Source organism: Bombina bombina, chromosome 7 (genome assembly GCF_027579735.1).
Source record: "Bombina bombina isolate aBomBom1 chromosome 7, aBomBom1.pri, whole genome shotgun sequence".
Taxonomy (NCBI): Eukaryota; Metazoa; Chordata; class Amphibia; order Anura; family Bombinatoridae; genus Bombina; species Bombina bombina.
Window position 1 is genome coordinate 514,329,219 of NC_069505.1, and position 18,070 is coordinate 514,347,288.

At 40.0% G+C, this 18,070-nt stretch overlaps 1 protein-coding gene across 1 annotated transcript in view; it reads left to right on the forward strand.

The window, feature by feature from the left end:
- LOC128636482 (zinc finger protein 675-like) overlaps positions 1-18,070 on the forward strand; it is a 269,165-nt gene that overhangs the window by 175,046 nt on the left and 76,049 nt on the right. The window contains exon 7 of the mRNA XM_053689493.1: positions 11,370-11,462. Coding sequence (XP_053545468.1) covers positions 11,370-11,462 — 93 coding nt within the window. The remainder of the gene's footprint in view (positions 1-11,369; positions 11,463-18,070) is intronic.

The window sequence follows — 18,070 nt, forward strand, 5'->3', positions numbered from 1 at the left end:
TTCAACAACGTCACTTTGTCCACAATAGATTTAGAGGATGCTTACCTTCACATCTCAATTCACCCAGAACATTACCAATTTCTAATGTTCTCTTTACTGGAAAAGCATTATCAGTTTGTTGCTCTTCCATTTGGTCTAGCTACAGCTCCAAGAATATTTACTAAGGTTTTAAATGCCCTTTTGTCTATAATCAGACCTCAAGGTATTGCAGTATTTCCTTAACTGGACAATATCTTGGTACTGGCTCAATCTTCTCATTTAGCAGAATTTTACACAAAAAAACTATTGTTGTTTCTTCAAAGACATGGTTGGAAGATCAATTTACCAAAGAGTTCCCTGATTCTTCAGACAAAGGCCACCTTTTATATATATATATATATATATATATATATATATATATATATATATATATATATATATATATATATATATATATATAGGCAAACAGAAGATGCACTCACAGGTCTTTTTCAATAACAAAAGGATTTTAATGTAACGTTTTCGGGGTTCAAAACCCCTTCATCAGCATACAAACGTGAAATAAACAAGCTCTTTTATAGTGTGTGATACTACAGAAAAATACACAAACCTGATCATCTCCAAAAAGTGCGCCAAATGTTCTGTTTTTGGAAAGCATACTGCGTTACACTGTGATAGCCGAAACCGGAAGTTCAATTACATCACTTCCGGTTTTCGCCAAAGTTAACAAAATTGAAAATAAGTGTATCTGATACAATTTAAGTATAGTAAACTTAAAGGACCAGTTGACACATTAGATTTGCATAATCAACAAATGCAAGATAACAAGACAATGCAATAGCACTTACAGGGAGTGCAGAATTATTAGGCAAATGAGTATTTTGACCACATCATCCTCTTTATGCATGTTGTCTTACTCCAAGCTGTATAGGCTCGAAAGCCTACTACCAATTAAGCATATTAGGTGATGTGCATCTCTGTAATGAGAAGGGGTGTGGTCTAATGACATCAACACCCTATATCAGGTGTGCATAATTATTAGGCAACTTCCTTTCCTTTGGCAAAATGGGTCAAAAGAAGGACTTGACAGGCTCAGAAAAGTCAAAAATAGTGAGATATCTTGCAGAGGGATGCAGCACTCTTAAAATTGCAAAGCTTCTGAAGCGTGATCATCGAACAATCAAGCGTTTCATTCAAAATAGTCAACAGGGTCGCAAGAAGCGTGTGGAAAAACCAAGGCGCAAAATAACTGCCCATGAACTGAGAAAAGTCAAGCGTGCAGCTGCCAAGATGCCACTTTCCACCAGTTTGGCCATATTTCAGAGCTGCAACATCACTGGAGTGCCCAAAAGCACAAGGTGTGCAATACTCAGAGACATGGCCAAGGTAAGAAAGGCTGAAAGACGACCACCACTGAACAAGACACACAAGCTGAAACGTCAAGACTGGGCCAAGAAATATCTCAAGACTGATTTTTCTAAGGTTTTATGGACTGATGAAATGAGAGTGAGTCTTGATGGGCCAGATGGATGGGCCCGTGGCTGGATTGGTAAAGGGCAGAGAGCTCCAGTCCGACTCAGACGCCAGCAAGGTGGAGGTGGAGTACTGGTTTGGGCTGGTATCATCAAAGATGAGCTTGTGGGGCCTTTTCGGGTTGAGGATGGAGTCAAGCTCAACTCCCAGTCCTACTGCCAGTTTCTGGAAGACACCTTCTTCAAGCAGTGGTACAGGAAGAAGTCTGCATCCTTCAAGAAAAACATGTTTTTCATGCAGGACAATGCTCCATCACACGCGTCCAAGTACTCCACAGCGTGGCTGGCAAGAAAGGGTATAAAAGAAGAAAATCTAATGACATGGCCTCCTTGTTCACCTGATCTGAACCCCATTGAGAACCTGTGGTCCATCATCAAATGTGAGATTTACAAGGAGGGAAAACAGTACACCTCTCTGAACAGTGTCTGGGAGGCTGTGTTTGCTGCTGCACGCAATGTTGATGGTGAACAGATCAAAACACTGACAGAATCCATGGATGGCAGGCTTTTGAGTGTCCTTGCAAAGAAAGGTGGCTATATTGGTCACTGATTTGTTTTTGTTTTGTTTTTGAATGTCAGAAATGTATATTTGTGAATGTTGAGATGTTATATTGGTTTCACTGGTAAAAATAAATAATTGAAATGGGTATATATTTGTTTTTTGTTAAGTTGCCTAATATTTATGCACAGTAATAGTCACCTGCACACACAGATATCCCCATAAAATAGCTATAACTAAAAACAAACTAAAAACTACTTCCAAAACTATTTAGCTTTGATATTAATGAGTTTTTTGGGTTCATTGAGAACATGGTTGTTGTTCAATAATAAAATTAATCCTCAAAAATACAACTTGCCTAATAATTCTGCACTCCCTGTAGTCTGAACTTCAAATGAATAGTAGATTTTTTTATAACAAATTTCAAAGTTATGTATATTTCCACTCCCCTTGTACCATGTGATAGCAATCAGCCAATCACAAATGCATATACGTGTAGTCTGTGAATTCTTGCACATGCTCAGTAGGATCTGGTCACTCAAAAATTGTAAATATAAAAGACTGTGCACATTTTTTTTAATGGAAGTAAATTGGAAAGTTGTTTAAAATTACATGCTGTATCTGAATCATGAAAATTTAATTTAACCTGAGTGACCCTTTAAGTAACATGTTGCATGTGAGTGTCAAAAATATTGCAATCGGTATGTAGAGTCAATTAAGCAAAAAAATAAATAACGCAATACGATGTGAACACTGTGCATAGACCATAGCAACAGCTTCCTTGGTAACAGTTGCCATAGACTACTGAATACAATATGTGAACGTAGTAATAACAGTGAAACTTATAGTGACTTATGTATTAGAAAAACATATACAACCCTGGGCTATTGTACAGAAATCACCCATACTATTTACATTGGTAAAAAATAACAAGGCCAAGGGTAAGATCAATGAAAACAAAAACATGTTTTCAAAGATGCCGCTAATGGTTATGAGTCTTCAAAACTGATTAAAACACGAACAGGACTATATCATAGTGCTTATGTTGGTAATCATATAAGCATATTAGTAGATGCAGAGAAATAAACCAATGGTTAAGCTTGCGTGCTATGGTAGATGACTTCAATAATGACCAATATGGATACGTAAAAAGACTGCCATATCTCAGCTGCGGTACCATATGGGCATATCAAACTTGCGCATTCGAAGAAACATATGTGTACACATATAAAAGGCACAGGCCATGGTATGGCAGACAAAAGGTATGCAACAGAATATACAAAGGAATAAGTGCAAGGTTATATTCCCTCAGTGTCCCAAACATATATGGAATAGAGTTGTACTGTGTGACCAAAATCACCAACGGCTAGATTTAGAGTTTTGTCGGTAACAACCCGAAAAGCTAACGCCGGCTCTGGTATTGAGAGTCCACATAAAGGCTGCGTTAGGCTCCAAAAAAGGAGCGTAGAGCATATTTAACGCAGCTTCAACTCTCGATACCAGAGTTGCTTACGCAAGCGGCCAGCCTCAAAAACGTGCTCGTGCACGATTCCCCCATAGAAAACAATGGGGCTGTTTGAGCTGAAAAAAAACCTAACACCTGCAAAAAAGCCGCGTTCAGCTCCTAACGCAGCCCCATTGTTTGCTATGCGGAAACACTTCCTACGTATGCACCTAACACCCTAACTTGTACCCCGAGTTTAAACACCCCTAGCCTTACACTTATTAACCCCTAATCTGCCGCCCCCGCTATCGCTGACACCTGCATATTATTATTAACCCCTAATCTGCCGCTCCGTAAACCGCCGCTACTTACATTATCCCTATGTACCCCTAATCTGTTGCCCTAACATCGCCGACCCCTATATTATATTTATTAACCCCTAATCTGCCCCCCACAACGTCGCCTCCACCTGCCTACACTTATTAACCCCTAATCTGCCGAGCGGACCTGAGCGCTACTGTAATAAAGTTATTAACCCCTAATCCGCCTCACTAACCCTATAATAAATAGTATTAACCCCTAATCTGCCCTCCCTAACATCGCCGACACCTAACTTCAATTATTAACCCCTAATCTGCCGACTGGAGCTCACCGCTACTCTAATAAATGTATTAACCCCTAAAGCTAAGTCTAACCCTAACACCCCCCTAAGTTAAATATAATTTACATCTAACGAAATTAATTATCTCTTATTAAATAAATTATTCCTATTTAAAGCTAAATACTTACCTGTAAAATAAATCCTAATATAGCTACAATATAAATTATAATTATATTATAGCTATTTTAGGATTAATATTTATTTTACAGGTAACTTTGTAATTATTTTAACCAGGTACAATAGCTATTAAATAGTTAAGAACTATTTAATAGTTACCTAGTTAAAATAATTAAAAAATTACCTGTAAAATAAATCCTAACCTAAGTTTCAATTAAACCTAACACTACACTATCATTAAATTAATTAAATAAAATACCTACAATTATCTACAATTAAACCTAACACTACACTATCAATACATTAATTAAATACAATATCTACAAATAACTACAATGAAATAAACTAACTAAAGTACAAAAAATAAAAAAGAACTAAGTTACAAAAAATAAAAAAATATTTACAAACATAAGGAAAATCTTACAACAATTTTAAACTAATTACACCTACTCTAAGCCCCCTAATAAAATAACAAAGCCCCCCAAAATAAAAAATGCCCTACCCTATTCTAAATTACTAAAGTTCAAAGCTCTTTTACCTTACCAGCCCTGAACAGGGCCCTTTGCGGGGCATGCCCCAAGAAGTTCAGCTCTTTTGCCTGTAAAAAAAAACATACAATACCCCCCCCCCAACATTACAACCCACCACCCACATACCCCTAATCTAACCCAAACCCCCCTTAAATAAACCTAACACTAAGCCCCTGAAGATCATCCTACCTTGTCTTCACCTCACCGGGTATCACTGATCCGTCCTGGCTCCGATATCTTCATCCAACCCAAGCGGGGCTAGACATCCACTGAAGAAGTCCAGAAGAGGGTCCAAAGTCTTCATCCTATCCGGGAAGAAGAGTAGATCCAGACCGGCAACCATCATCTTCCAAGCGGCATCTTCTATCTTCATCCGGTGAGGACTGGCTCCATCCTGAAGACCTCCACCGCGGACCCATCTTCATCCGGCGACGTCCAACTGAAGAATGACGGTTCCTTTAAGGGACGTCATCCAAGATGGCGTCCCTCAAATTCCGATTGGCTGATAGGATTCTATCAGCCAATCGGAATTAAGGTAGGAATTTCATCAGCCAATCAGAATCAAGTTCAATCCGATTGGCTGATCCAATCAGCCAATCAGATTGAGCTTGCATTCTATTGGCTGTTCCGATCGGTTTATTTAAGGGGGGTTTGGGTTAGATTAGGGGTATGTGGGTGGTGGGTTGTAATGTTGGGGGGGGGTATTGTATGTCTTTTTTTACAGGCAAAAGAGCTGAACTTCTTGGGGCATGCCCCGCAAAGGGCCCTGTTCAGGGCTGGTAAGGTAAAAGAGCTTTTTAGTAATTTAGAATAGGGTAGGGCATTTTTTTATTTTTGGGGGGCTTTGTTATTTTATTAGGGGGCTTAGAGTAGGTGTAATTAGTTTAAAATTGTTGTAATATTTTTCTTATGTTTGTAAATATATTTTTATTTTTTGTAACTTAGTTCTTTTTTATTTTTTGTACTTTAGTTAGTTTATTTCATTGTAGTTATTTGTAGGTATTGTATTTATTTATTTATAGTGTAGTGTTAGGTTTAATTGTAGGTAATTGTAGGTATTTTATTTAATAAATTTATTGATAGTGTAGTGTTAGGTTTAATTGTAACTTAGGTTAGGATTTATTTTACAGGTAAATTTGCAATTATTTTAACTATTTTAGCTATTAAATAGTTCTTAACTATTTAATAGCTATTGTACCTGGTTAAAATAAATACAAAGTTACCTGTAAAATAAATATAAATCCTAAAATAGCTATAATATAAATATAATTTATATTGTAGCTATATTAGGATTTATTTTACAGGTAAGTATTTAGCTTTAAATAGGAATAATTTATTTAATAAGAGTTAATTAATTTCGTTAGATAAAAATTATATTTAACTTAGGGGGGTGTTAGTGTTAGGGTTAGACTTAGCTTTAGGGGTTAATACATTTATTAGAATAGCGGCGAGATTCGGTCGACAGATTAGGGGTTAATAATTGAAGTTAGGTGTCGGCGATGTTAGGGAGGACAGGTTAGGGGTTAATAAATATAATATAGGGGTCGGCGGTGTTAGGGGCAGCAGATTAGGGGTACATAAGTATAACGTAGGTGGCGGCGCTTTGCGGTCGGCAGATTAGGGGTTAATTATTGTAGGTAGCTGGCTGCGACGTTGTGGGGGGCAGGTTAGGGGTTAATAAATATAATATAGGGGTCGGCGATGTTAGGGCAGCAGATTAGGGGTACATAGGGATAATGTAGCTGGCGGCGGCGTGCGGACGGCAGATTAGGGGTTAATAAGTGTAGGTAGCTGGCGGCGACGTTGTGGGGGGCAGATTAGGGGTTAATAAATATAATATAGGGGTCGGCGGTGTTAGGGGCAGCAGATTAGGGGTACATAAGGATAACGTAGGTGGCGGTCGGCAGATTAGGGGTTAAAAAAATGTAATCGAGTTGCGGCGATGTGGGGGGACCTCGGTTTAGGGGTACATAGGTAGTTTATGGGTGATAGTGTACTTTAGGGTACAGTAGTTAAGAGCTTTATGAACCGGCGTTAGCCCAGGAAGCTCTTAACTACTGACTTTTTTCTGCGGCTGGAGTTTTGTCGTTAGAATTCTAACGCTCACTTCAGACACGACTCTAAATACCGGAGTTAGAAAAATCCCATTGAAAAGATAGGATACACAATTTACATAAGGGGATCTGCGGTATGGAAAAGTCGCGTCTGAAAAGTGAGCGTTAGACCCTTTTTTGAGTGACTCCAAATACCGGAGGTAGCCTAAAACCAGCGTTAGGAGCCTCTAACGCTGGTTTTCACGGCTAACGCCAAACTCTAAATCTAGGCCCAAGTGATTATTAAGTGCGTGAAAATTAGAGTAACCGGTAGAGAAAAGTCAGGCTTCCACTTAGAGATAGGGATACCCATCCAAAGTGCTGTGAGCCCCCTGCAGACAACCCCCAATCAAGGGAGTAATGTTGCATGTTGCAAACACAGAGCCACCATGCCCGCTCAATGTACCCCAGGTATGTAGCACGTTTGGTCAGAATCATAGAAGACCCTTGAAATCTGGCATTGTGTTCAAGCCACCCGGTTGTATGGTGCCCAGCCTGAACATCCATTGAGCCTCACATCTGAGTAGTTGTTTGTTACGGTCACCGCCCCTCTCCAATACGGGTACATGATCGATTAAAATGTAACGAATGGAGGAAATGGAGTGTCCCTTGTTGGCACAGTGTCTCGCCACTGGTTGTTCTGAGTCACCTTGTTTTAAGGCAGTCCTTATGGCATGCCGATGATTGGCCATGCGCTCACGTAGTGTGCCTGAGGTCTTGCCTACATAAAAACTGGAGCATGGACAAAATAAGAGATACACAACGTGTGTAGTAGTGCACGTGATGGAATGTCTGATGGTAAATGTCCGGTTTGTATGTGGGTGATGAAACGTTTTGGTGCCAATGAGGCCATTGCAAGTCGTGCAGCCTAAACAACTATAGGAGCCTTTAATGTTGCCCCTAGTGCCAGATGTATAACTCGGTTTTGGGTCTGTCTTCATGAGTAGATCTTTGAGGTTTGTACCCCTCTTAAAGCCCACCATGGGTCGTAGGTTAGTCGTGAATGGTAATTTTGGATCTGAGGTCATGATGGGCCAATGTTGGCGAAGTAATTGACCCGTTTTTCTGGTTGCAGGTGTGAAGGTAGTAGACATGATTAACTTGTCTAAAGTGTCCCTCTTAGGTTTGGGTCGAATCAAATCTGTTTGTGTGAATGTATACACAGCTTCCATGGTTTCCTGAATCACAGATGACTTGGAAGCTGTGTCTACATTCACACAAACAGATTTGATTCGACCCAAACCTAAGAGGGACACTTCGGCTTTTTGGAGATGATCAGGTTTGTGTATTTTTCTGTAGTATCACACACTATAAAAGAGCTTGTTTATTTCACGTTTGTATGCTGATGAAGGGGTTTTGAACCCCGAAAACGTTACATTAAAATCCTTTGTTATTGAAAAAGACCTGTGAGTGCATCTTGCACCCAGGCTGTCGCCGAACAGGAGGGCTGAACTGGAAATTAATCCAAAAATAAATGATGTCTTTTATGACAAACTATATATTTATTTTGAGTTTGTCATGAAAGACATTATTTATTTTTGGATTATGGATTAATTTCTTAGTTAAACAAAAGCCAATTTTGTTTTAATCCCTCCCTTTATTGTTATTTGTGGACTTCCACATCTTGGGTACTAGATCCCATACTTATAAAATTGTTTTCTTTCATATAGGTGGTGAGAGTCCACAAGTTGTTATCTTACCTGATAAATTAGTTCTTTCATGGTGGCGAGAGTTTGGGGTAGCTTTTTGTTTAAAACAAATATTTTTTCCTGCTTCTGATTTTGGCCTTTACTCCTTCTAAACACCTTGTTTTAAAGGCTTTTGAGATTTAGGAAACTTTGCCTCCTGGTAGTAATGTATATCCCATATGTAACAGCTTGATGGTTATCACCACCATGAAAGAAATTAATTTATCAGGTACTATATAAATAGTTTTTTGAGGATGTGGATTTAATTTCTCAGTGAAAAATATGTTTTTTAAATCCCTCCCTGTTATTACTCGTGGACAGATTGGGTATTAGTTCCCATGAGTAATGGATTGTGGACTCTCACCACCTGTATGATAGAAAACATTATTTATATTTGCATTTCTTTCATGGTGGTGAGAGTCCATGAGACCCCACCTTTGTTATTTTTGGGGTTAGTTCTTCAGCACATCATTTTTTTTCCCTGCTTCTTTTTTTACTCGTATTTCTTTTTCTTACTTCATTTTCTTTGCTATATGTTAGACTGAGGTATGTGTGAGGTGGGAGGGGTTTTATAGGGCTCTTCGGGTTTGGGACTCTTTGCCTCCCCCCTAGTGGTAGAGAAGGGTAATTCCCAAGACTAATGGATTGTGGACTCTCACCATCATGAAATTAATCAATTTATCAGGTAAATATACATTGTTTTTTCTGCCCCTAGGAAAGGTCAGAAGGCCTCTGCTTTCTTTAGCCTCTTGGTTAAAACTTTTGATTCACAAAGCTTATTTTGAGACAGGTCATCCCCTGCCCCAGCGGATTTCTGCTCATTCTACTAGGCCAGTTGCCACTTCTTGGCCTTTCAAGAATGAGGCTTCAATTGACCAAATTTGCCAGGCAGCTACTTGGTCTTCTTTGCATACCAAATCTACCATTTTGATTTGTTTGATTTTTCTGAATCAGCCTTTGGTAGCTTTCTACCAAAGGCTGCTTCAGAAGAATCAAACAAATGGTCTTCAGGCAGTTGTCTCTGTTTGATTTTTTTGCCTGTTTTCTTTTTTAAGTGCATTTAAAAAAAAAAGAAAACTTATTGGGGTTGTGTATCTAATTTCTCTGTGGAAAAATATGTATTTTTTAATCCCTCCCTTTATGTACTCGTGGACTCCTCAGCATGGGTATTAGTTCTCATTTGTAATGGTTCATGGACTCTCACCCCATGTATGAAAGAAAACATAATTTATGCTTAAATTGAAAAAACAGAAAAATGCACAGGATGTAGCTTTAATCCTGTACACAGCGAGGGAATTCAGCACTCTTTTCCATAAAAATGTATAAATGCTTTATTAGCCAAATCAAAAAATTGATTCATCAAGTGAAATAATAAATACACATATAATCCTACTTCTCACATTCAAAATACGTATTAAAACCTCATGATACAAAAATCTCTTATAGCCAGCAATTCTTTTGCAATATAAAGTCCACCATATGAACAAACTGAGCCCCCAGACATTTAACAGTTCAAACTGCACATGTAGTAAAACAGTACCTGTTAGAAGCGGACATTCGAAAATTTATTCTGCATAGCGATGTCTCTGATAGATAGTTTGCCAAGTCAAATGACAAATTCAACTTGAATCTCCATTCCACTATATCGTCAGAATCAAGCAAGCACATCACAAGATCCAGGCGCCACCAGGCTATTCCCATCCAATGCAGGCTATGTAAAAAGCATGTAGCCGCAATCTCCGCTATCATGAGCATAGTGCATCGTGGGTATGTTAAACAATGATACAGTGAGTGTACAATTACAGACACCTCTTTGTTGACATTGAACGTCTCCCACTCTATGAGTCCATTCACCTCTAGACACGACAGCAACTTGATACAACACCGCCTCTTAGTGTTCAGAGCCTTGTTTTTGTCAGTGATCACTCAAACTGGCCGTGCACATAAGTGGTCTATACAAACATCCATATACCATTATGCTGATTAATCAGTAGCTACTGTGTGCCACTGTGTTGCACATATTGTACAGTTGAGTGTTTTCAATGTCAGTAATGTTTTGGGGCTTGTAGCATGTTTCTAGTAATATATTTTAGGATTCTTTTCCTTACTCTTTTATTTCCACCCACAGTGTGTCTACATTATCACCTGTATCATCTTAAATATCTTCCCTTATTGTAGGTTTAAGGTCAGGTTTAATATAGATGAAAATTTATCCTCCTTTTTTTATTACTTTTGTCCCTCCTCAATAAAGTATAACCCTCTAAGCCCAGCCACATTAATCTTCCTACCAGGTTTCAGTTATACTTCGAAAAAAAAAAAACAGCACACAGGAACAAACCACCCGGCTAAAATTTTAGCCAACATTAAGCTAAAATTAGCTAATGTTAAAATTGTAATTTTTTTATTGCACTAATGATCATTAAATACATTTATGTTAAATTATGCAATTAACAGCTTCCTACTTTATAATGCCACCCAGCTGGCAACATTTTCTGTGGCGAACACAGCATATATATGATAGGTGAACATTTTCTAAGTGATGAAAAATGGTATTTACAAAAACTAGAAGAGGCTTTTGTGGCGCGCCCCAAAGAAGTCTATAGGGAAAAGGAGTTACTGTCCAAGATGTTAACATTTTGCTTTCAACTTGTAATACAAGAAAAGAAATGGTGTTGATTTAGCTTGAATGCAGTTAGTGCTCAATAGTACTAATATTTCTGCACTTCACTTGTTTTTTAGTCCAAATTTTTGAGCCAGTAACTGATTATATGTGTATATATCAAACCAAATATTCAAGTATATCTAAAATCTTGTTTCATTATCTAGCAGGGGAAAGTGAAGATAATCTAGTTAAAGAGGTAATCAATGACCAAAGACAGAATGTGACACAAGCGGTGACCAATCCAGATCTCTGCTCAAGTGAGTGATATCAGTTATATTGTAGTACAATTATGTGTGTTACATGTTTAATTCTTTATGTTTACAAGAAAATGGTTAATGTTTATCTCATGCATACTAGTATCACAAATGTTGAAGTTATTCCTGGCAAGTTGCGCTTATGCTGAATGTATGCTTATCTCAATATCCCTTCCAAACACCTTAACCTTTTTATTTATTTTTTTATTTTGTAAGGTGGTGAGAGTCCACAAGTTCATTACTTCTGGGAATTCAACGCCCTGCCATTAGGAGGAGGCAAAGATTTGTAAAATATCCAATAGCTACATGTAATTATGACCTTTGTAAATAAAAAGAAGTTTTATATATATATATATATATATATATATATATATATATATATATATATATATATATATAAAAATAAATAATAGGAGGTAGGATAAGTGTACTCACACAAACTGTATTCAAATACCAGGGTGCTAAGAAGCAAGTAGTTAGTAGATGTGGAACAAAGCACTCACTGGTCTTGAAATATATCCAAACTTTAGTTTATTTCCAGTGACGTTTCGGAGTGTTCCACATCTAATATTAATATATATATATATATATATATATATATATATATATATATATCCAATAGCTTTACATCCCTTCCAACTTTTAGAGGAGTCCCATTTTCCCTCATAGAGCTGCTACAGAAAAATAACGGGAAGATGGGAGTATTGGGTAGTGATACAATTACTCCTGGTGTAAGAGCTAGTCACAAGCCTGCCACAGATGTAGCAGAGACCAGTCCCCTAGCCTCTTCCTGTTGGGTCGTCCAGATTCTCCTTACATAAATCCTCTGCTGTGATGTACACCGCACTGAATGGGTTCTCTACTGAAAACTGACATGTCTGCAGGGGGTAAGTTCAGTAGAGTGGGTGCAGTTTAGGTAAGTACCAGGCTCTTAGAAGTAATGAACTTAAGTCTCTACAATTTCTTCATTACTTTTTTGAGAGGTAATTTTTCCCAGCATGGTCATATTCAGAGGTATCATGCTGTAAGTTTTTGTTCCATTTTAAAGCCTTGGAATTTTTTTCCTTATTACACTTATAATATTCTCAGAGTTATAGGGTCTTGCTCTTGCTTGTTAGTAGAACTCTTAGGCTGTCAAGATTTTCAATTTAATTCTAGAGTTTTGTTTTTTATTGCATCGCAGGAGCTAACACTGTGTGGAGAACAACTTCTTTCTATGGATCTTCTCCTGAGCTGCTGGCAATTTTTACTCTGGGTGGCTTGCAGGGCCGGACTGGGAAATCAGACCAGCCCTGGAAATTTATATGGCCCAGCCCCACCCCCTGGCTCAGCCCCCGCCCTTCTCAGGCCCAATCTCCCCGGCAATGTAAAGGTGTTTGCAAGTGACATTTTGTCTAGGCAGATCAACTGTGTCTTACATACTATTAGCTTTAAAAGCTAAACAAACCATCATGCTTTTATAGAATCCATGTTAGTTTATACATAAAGTTAAAAAGTCATACATTTAGGGCTTAAAAAATAAAAAAATATACACAAACGGCCCAGTGAATTTTTTTCAGAGGGAATCACGTTTCTGTGTGGTGCATCTGGTATTTAACGTTAAAGTTAGTTCCACTGAAATGTTACAGTACTAACTACTGTTCACTGAACAACACAATATCTAATAATACATACATTGATTCAGACTTAGACTTCACTTGAACTTCTCTGCGACTGCCTGCCTCTGCGTTGATGCTTGCCCAAGTTGCCGCTGGCCGCTGTGAGTGTGTGTGTCCCTCCCACACGTGACCCCACATTGGCTGCAACTTACTCAATGGCTCGCTGATGCAGCCGCTCCCAGGCTTCCTCCACTATCACGTGGTGTGTGACGTAAGCCGGCCCAGCCCGGGCCACAATCATTCCTCCCTGGCCGCCTCATCCAGTGACACTGACAGCCTGAGCTGAGCCTGTGACTGTGAGTGACAATTCAAACAGACACAGACTCATATAAGTCACTGTCTGATTGTTGGCAATGGCTATTAGTAATTTGGCTTGCGGTAGGTTAACTGTTATTTGCGTTGCGGGTCTGGCCGGAGCCGGAGGGGGTTATTAGACACTACTCAGTCACATACAGTCTAGTAGGGTAGTACTAGTAGCGTTAGCGTAGTGTGCCTCTTAGCCTAACTATTATAATACCGGCCGCAATTATCGCAACATATAATATTAGCGTCGCAATGCAGCATCATATACAGCCAGCCTGAGGCTGAGCCCATCCCAGCTGAGCTGTCAGTCGGCGGCCCACCGGGATTTTTCCCAGGACCCCGGCTGCCCAATCCGGCCCTGGTGGCTTGGATACCCAATTTTTTTCAAGATTGTTTGTTGTTACAGGTATTATAGAGATTTATTTTGCTAGTTTACTCCTTTGATATTTTATTATATAAGGTTTCTCCAACATTGGTGTGTCCGGTCCACGGCGTCATCCTTACTTGTGGGAATATCTCTTCCCCAACAGGAAATGGCAAAGAGCCCAGCAAAAGCTGTCCATATAGTCCCTCCTAGGCTCCGCCCACCCCAGTCATTCTCTTTGCCGTTGCACAGGCAACATCTCCACGGAGATGGTTAAGAGTATGTGGTGTTTAGTTGTAGTTTTTTTATTCTACTATCAAGAGTTTGTTATTTTAAAATAGTGCTGGTATGTACTATTTACTCTGAAACAGAAAAAGATGAAGAGTTCTGTTTGTGAGAGGAAGATGATTTTAGCAGCAGTAACTAAAATCGATTGCTGTTTCCACATAGGACTGTTGAGATGAAGTAACTTCAGTTGGGGGAAACAGTTGGCAGACTTTTCTGCTTAAGGTATGACTAGCCATATTTCTAACAAGACTGTGTAATGCTGGAAGGCTGTCATTTCCCCTCATGGGGACCGGTAAGCCATTTTCTTAGTCTCAAACAGAATAAAGGGCTTAATATGGGCTATAAAACTGGTAGACACTTTTATGGGCAAAATCGATTGCTTTATTGGGCATTTTATACATCTTTATGTTTGAAATTCACACTTACAAACTTTGGGGAACGTTTTTTAACGTCAGGCACTGAGTTAGACACCTTTCCAGTCAGGAAGGGCCTTCCCAGTTGTAGGCTGAGCCTCATTTTCGCGCCATTACTGCGCAGTTACTTTTGAGAGCAAGACATGCAGATGCATGTGTGTGGATCTGAAAGTAGTTGGAAAGGTTCCTAGAAGGCTTCATTTGGTATCATATTCCCCCCTGGGTTTGGTAAATTCGCAGCAAAGGCTGTAGCTGGGACTGTAGAGGGGTTAAAACTGTAACCGGCTCCGGTTTCTTTATTTTAAGGGTTAAAGCTCTGAAATTTGGTGTGCAATACTTTTAATGCTTTAAGACACTGTGGTGAAAATTTGGTTTGAACAATTCCTTCATACTTTTTCACATATTCAGTAATAATGTGTGCACTGTTTAAAATTTAAAGAGACAGTAACGTTTTTGTTTTAAAACGGTTTTTGTACTTTCTTGACAAGTTTAAGCCTGCACCTTCAGATAAGCTATGTTCTATATGTATGAAGATCAATGTGTCTCCCCCTTCAAAATTGTGTGATAATTGTGCCATAGCGTCCAAACAAAGTAAGGACAGTACTGCCACAGATAGTAAAGTTGCCCAAGATGATTCATCAGATGAAGGGAGTAGACATAGTTCTACATCATCTCCTTCTGTGTCTACACCAGTTTTGTCCACGCAGGAGGCCCCTAGTACTTCTAGCGCGCCAATGCTTATTACTATTCAACAATTAACGGCAGTAATGGATAACTCCATAGCAAATATTTTATCCAAAATGCCTGCATATCAGAGAAAGCGCGATTGCTCTGTTTTAAACACTGTAGAGCAGGAGGGCGCTGATGATAATTGCTCTGTCATACCCTCACACCAATCTGAAGGGGTCATGAGGGAGGTTTTGTCAGATGGGGAAATTTCAGATTCAGGTAGAATTTCTCAACAGGCAGAACCTGATGTTGTGACATTTAAATTAGAGCATCTCCGCGCACTGCTTAAGGAGGTGTTATCTACTCTGGATGATTGTGACAACCTGGTCATTCCAGAAAAATTATGCAAGATGGACAAGTACCTAGAGGTTCCGGTGCACCCCGACGCTTTTCCTATACCCAAGCGGGTGGCGGACATAGTGAATAAGGAGTGGGAGAAGCCCGGCATACCTTTTGTCCCCCTCCTATATTTAAGAAATTATTTCCTATGGTCGACCCCAGAAAGGACTTATGGCAGACAGTCCCTAAGGTCGAGGGGGCAGTTTCTACTCTAAACAAGTGCACTACTATTCCTATCGAGGATAATTGTGCTTTCAAAGATCCTATGGATAAAAAATTGGAGGGTTTGCTTAAAAAGATTTTTGTACAGCAAGGTTACCTCCTGCAACCCATTTCGTGCATTGTTCCTGTCACTACAGCAGCGTGGTTCTGGTTCGAGGAACTAGAAAAGTCGCTCAGTAGAGAGACTCCGTATGAGGAGGTTATGGACAGAGTTCACGCACTCAAGTTGGCTAATTCTTTTATTTTAGATGCCGCTTTGCAATTAGCTAGATTAGCGGCGAAAAATTCAGGGTTTGCAATTGTGGCACGCAGAGCGCTTTGGCTAAAGTCTTGGTCAGCGGATGTATCTTCCAAGACAAAATTGCTTAATATCCCCTTCAAGGGTAAAACTCTCTTTGGGCCAGAATTGAAAGAGATTATCTCAGACATCACTGGGGGAAAGGGCCACGCCCTTCCACAAGATAGGCCTTTCAAAGCCAAGAATAAGTCTAATTTTCGTTCCTTTCGCAATTTCAGGAACGGACCAGCCTCCAACTCCGCATCCTCTAAACAAGAGGGTAATGCTTCACAAACCAAACCAGCCTGGAAACCGATGCAAGGCTGGAACAAGGGTAAGCAGGCCAAGAAGCCTGCTGCTGCTAACAAAACAGCATGAAGGAGTAGCCCCCGATCCGGGACCGGATCTAGTAGGGGGCAGACTCTCTCTCTTTGCTCAGGCTTGGGCAAGAGATGTTCAGGATCCCTGGGCACTAGAAATAGTTTCTCAGGGTTATCTTCTGGAATTCAAGGAACTACCCCCAAGGGGAAGGTTCCACATGTCTCACTTATCCTCAAACCAAATAAAGAGACAGGCATTCTTACATTGTGTAGAAGACCTGTTAAAGATGGAAGTGATACACCCAGTTCCAATGGCGGAACAAGGAATGGGATTTTACTCAAATCTGTTTGTAGTTCCCAAAAAAGAGGGAACTTTCAGACCAATTCTGGATTTAAAGATCCTAAACAAATTTCTCAGAGTACCATCGTTCAAAATGGAAACCATTCGAACGATTCTACCTACAATCCAGGAGGGTCAATTTATGACTACCGTGGATCTAAAGGATGCGTATCTACATATTCCTATCCACAAAGATCATCATCAGTTCCTAAGGTTCGCCTTTCTGGACAAACATTACAAGTTTGTGGCCCTCCCATTCGGGTTAGCCACTGCTCCAAGGATTTTCACAAAAGTACTCGGGTCCCTTCTAGCGGTTCTAAGACCAAGGGGCATTGCAGTAGTACCTTACTTGGACGACATTCTAATACAAGCGTCGTCTCTTTCAAAGGCAAAGGCTCACACAGACATTGTTCTGGCCTTTCTCAGATCTCACGGTTGGAAGGTGAACATAGAAAAAAGTTCCCTGTCTCCGTCGGCAAGAGTTCCTTTCTTGGGAACAATAATATATTCTTTAGAAATGAGGATTTTCCTGACAGAAGTCAGAAAGTCAAAACTTCTAAACGCTTGTCAAGTTCTTCATTCTATTCCACGTCCTTCCGTAGCTCAGTGCATGGAAGTGGTAGGATTGATGGTTGCAGCAATGGACATAGTTCCTTTTGCGCGAATTCATCTTAGACCATTACAACTGTGCATGCTGAAACAGTGCAATGGGGACTATACAGACTTGTCTCCAGTGATTCAAGTAGATCAGAAGACCAGAGACTCACTCCGTTGGTGGCTAACCCTGGACCACCTGTCCTAGGGAATGAGCTTCCGCAGACCAGAGTGGGTCATCGTCATGACCGACGCCAGTCTAGTGGGCTGGGGCGCGGTCTGGGAATCCCTGAAAGCTCAGGGACTATGGTCTCGGGAAGACTCCCGATAAACATTCTGGAACTGAGAGCGATATTCAATGCTCTCAGGGCTTGGCCTCAACTAGCAAAGGCCAGATTCATAAGATTCCAATCAGACAACATGACGACTGTTGCTTATATCAATCATCAGGGGGGAACAAGGAGTTCCCTGGCGATGAAAGAAGTGACCAAAATAATAAAATGGGCGGAGGATCACTCCTGCCACCTATCTGCGATCCACATCCCAGGAGTGGAAAACTGGGAGGCGGATTATCTGAGTCGTCAGACTTTCCATCCGGGGGAGTGGGAACTACACCCGGAGATCTTTGCCCAGTTAACTCAATTATGGGGCATTCCAGACATGGATCTGATGGCGTCTCGTCAGAACTTCAAGGTTCCTTGCTACGGGTCCAGATCCAGGGATCCCAAGGCGACTAGTGGATGCACTAGTAGCGCCTTGGACCT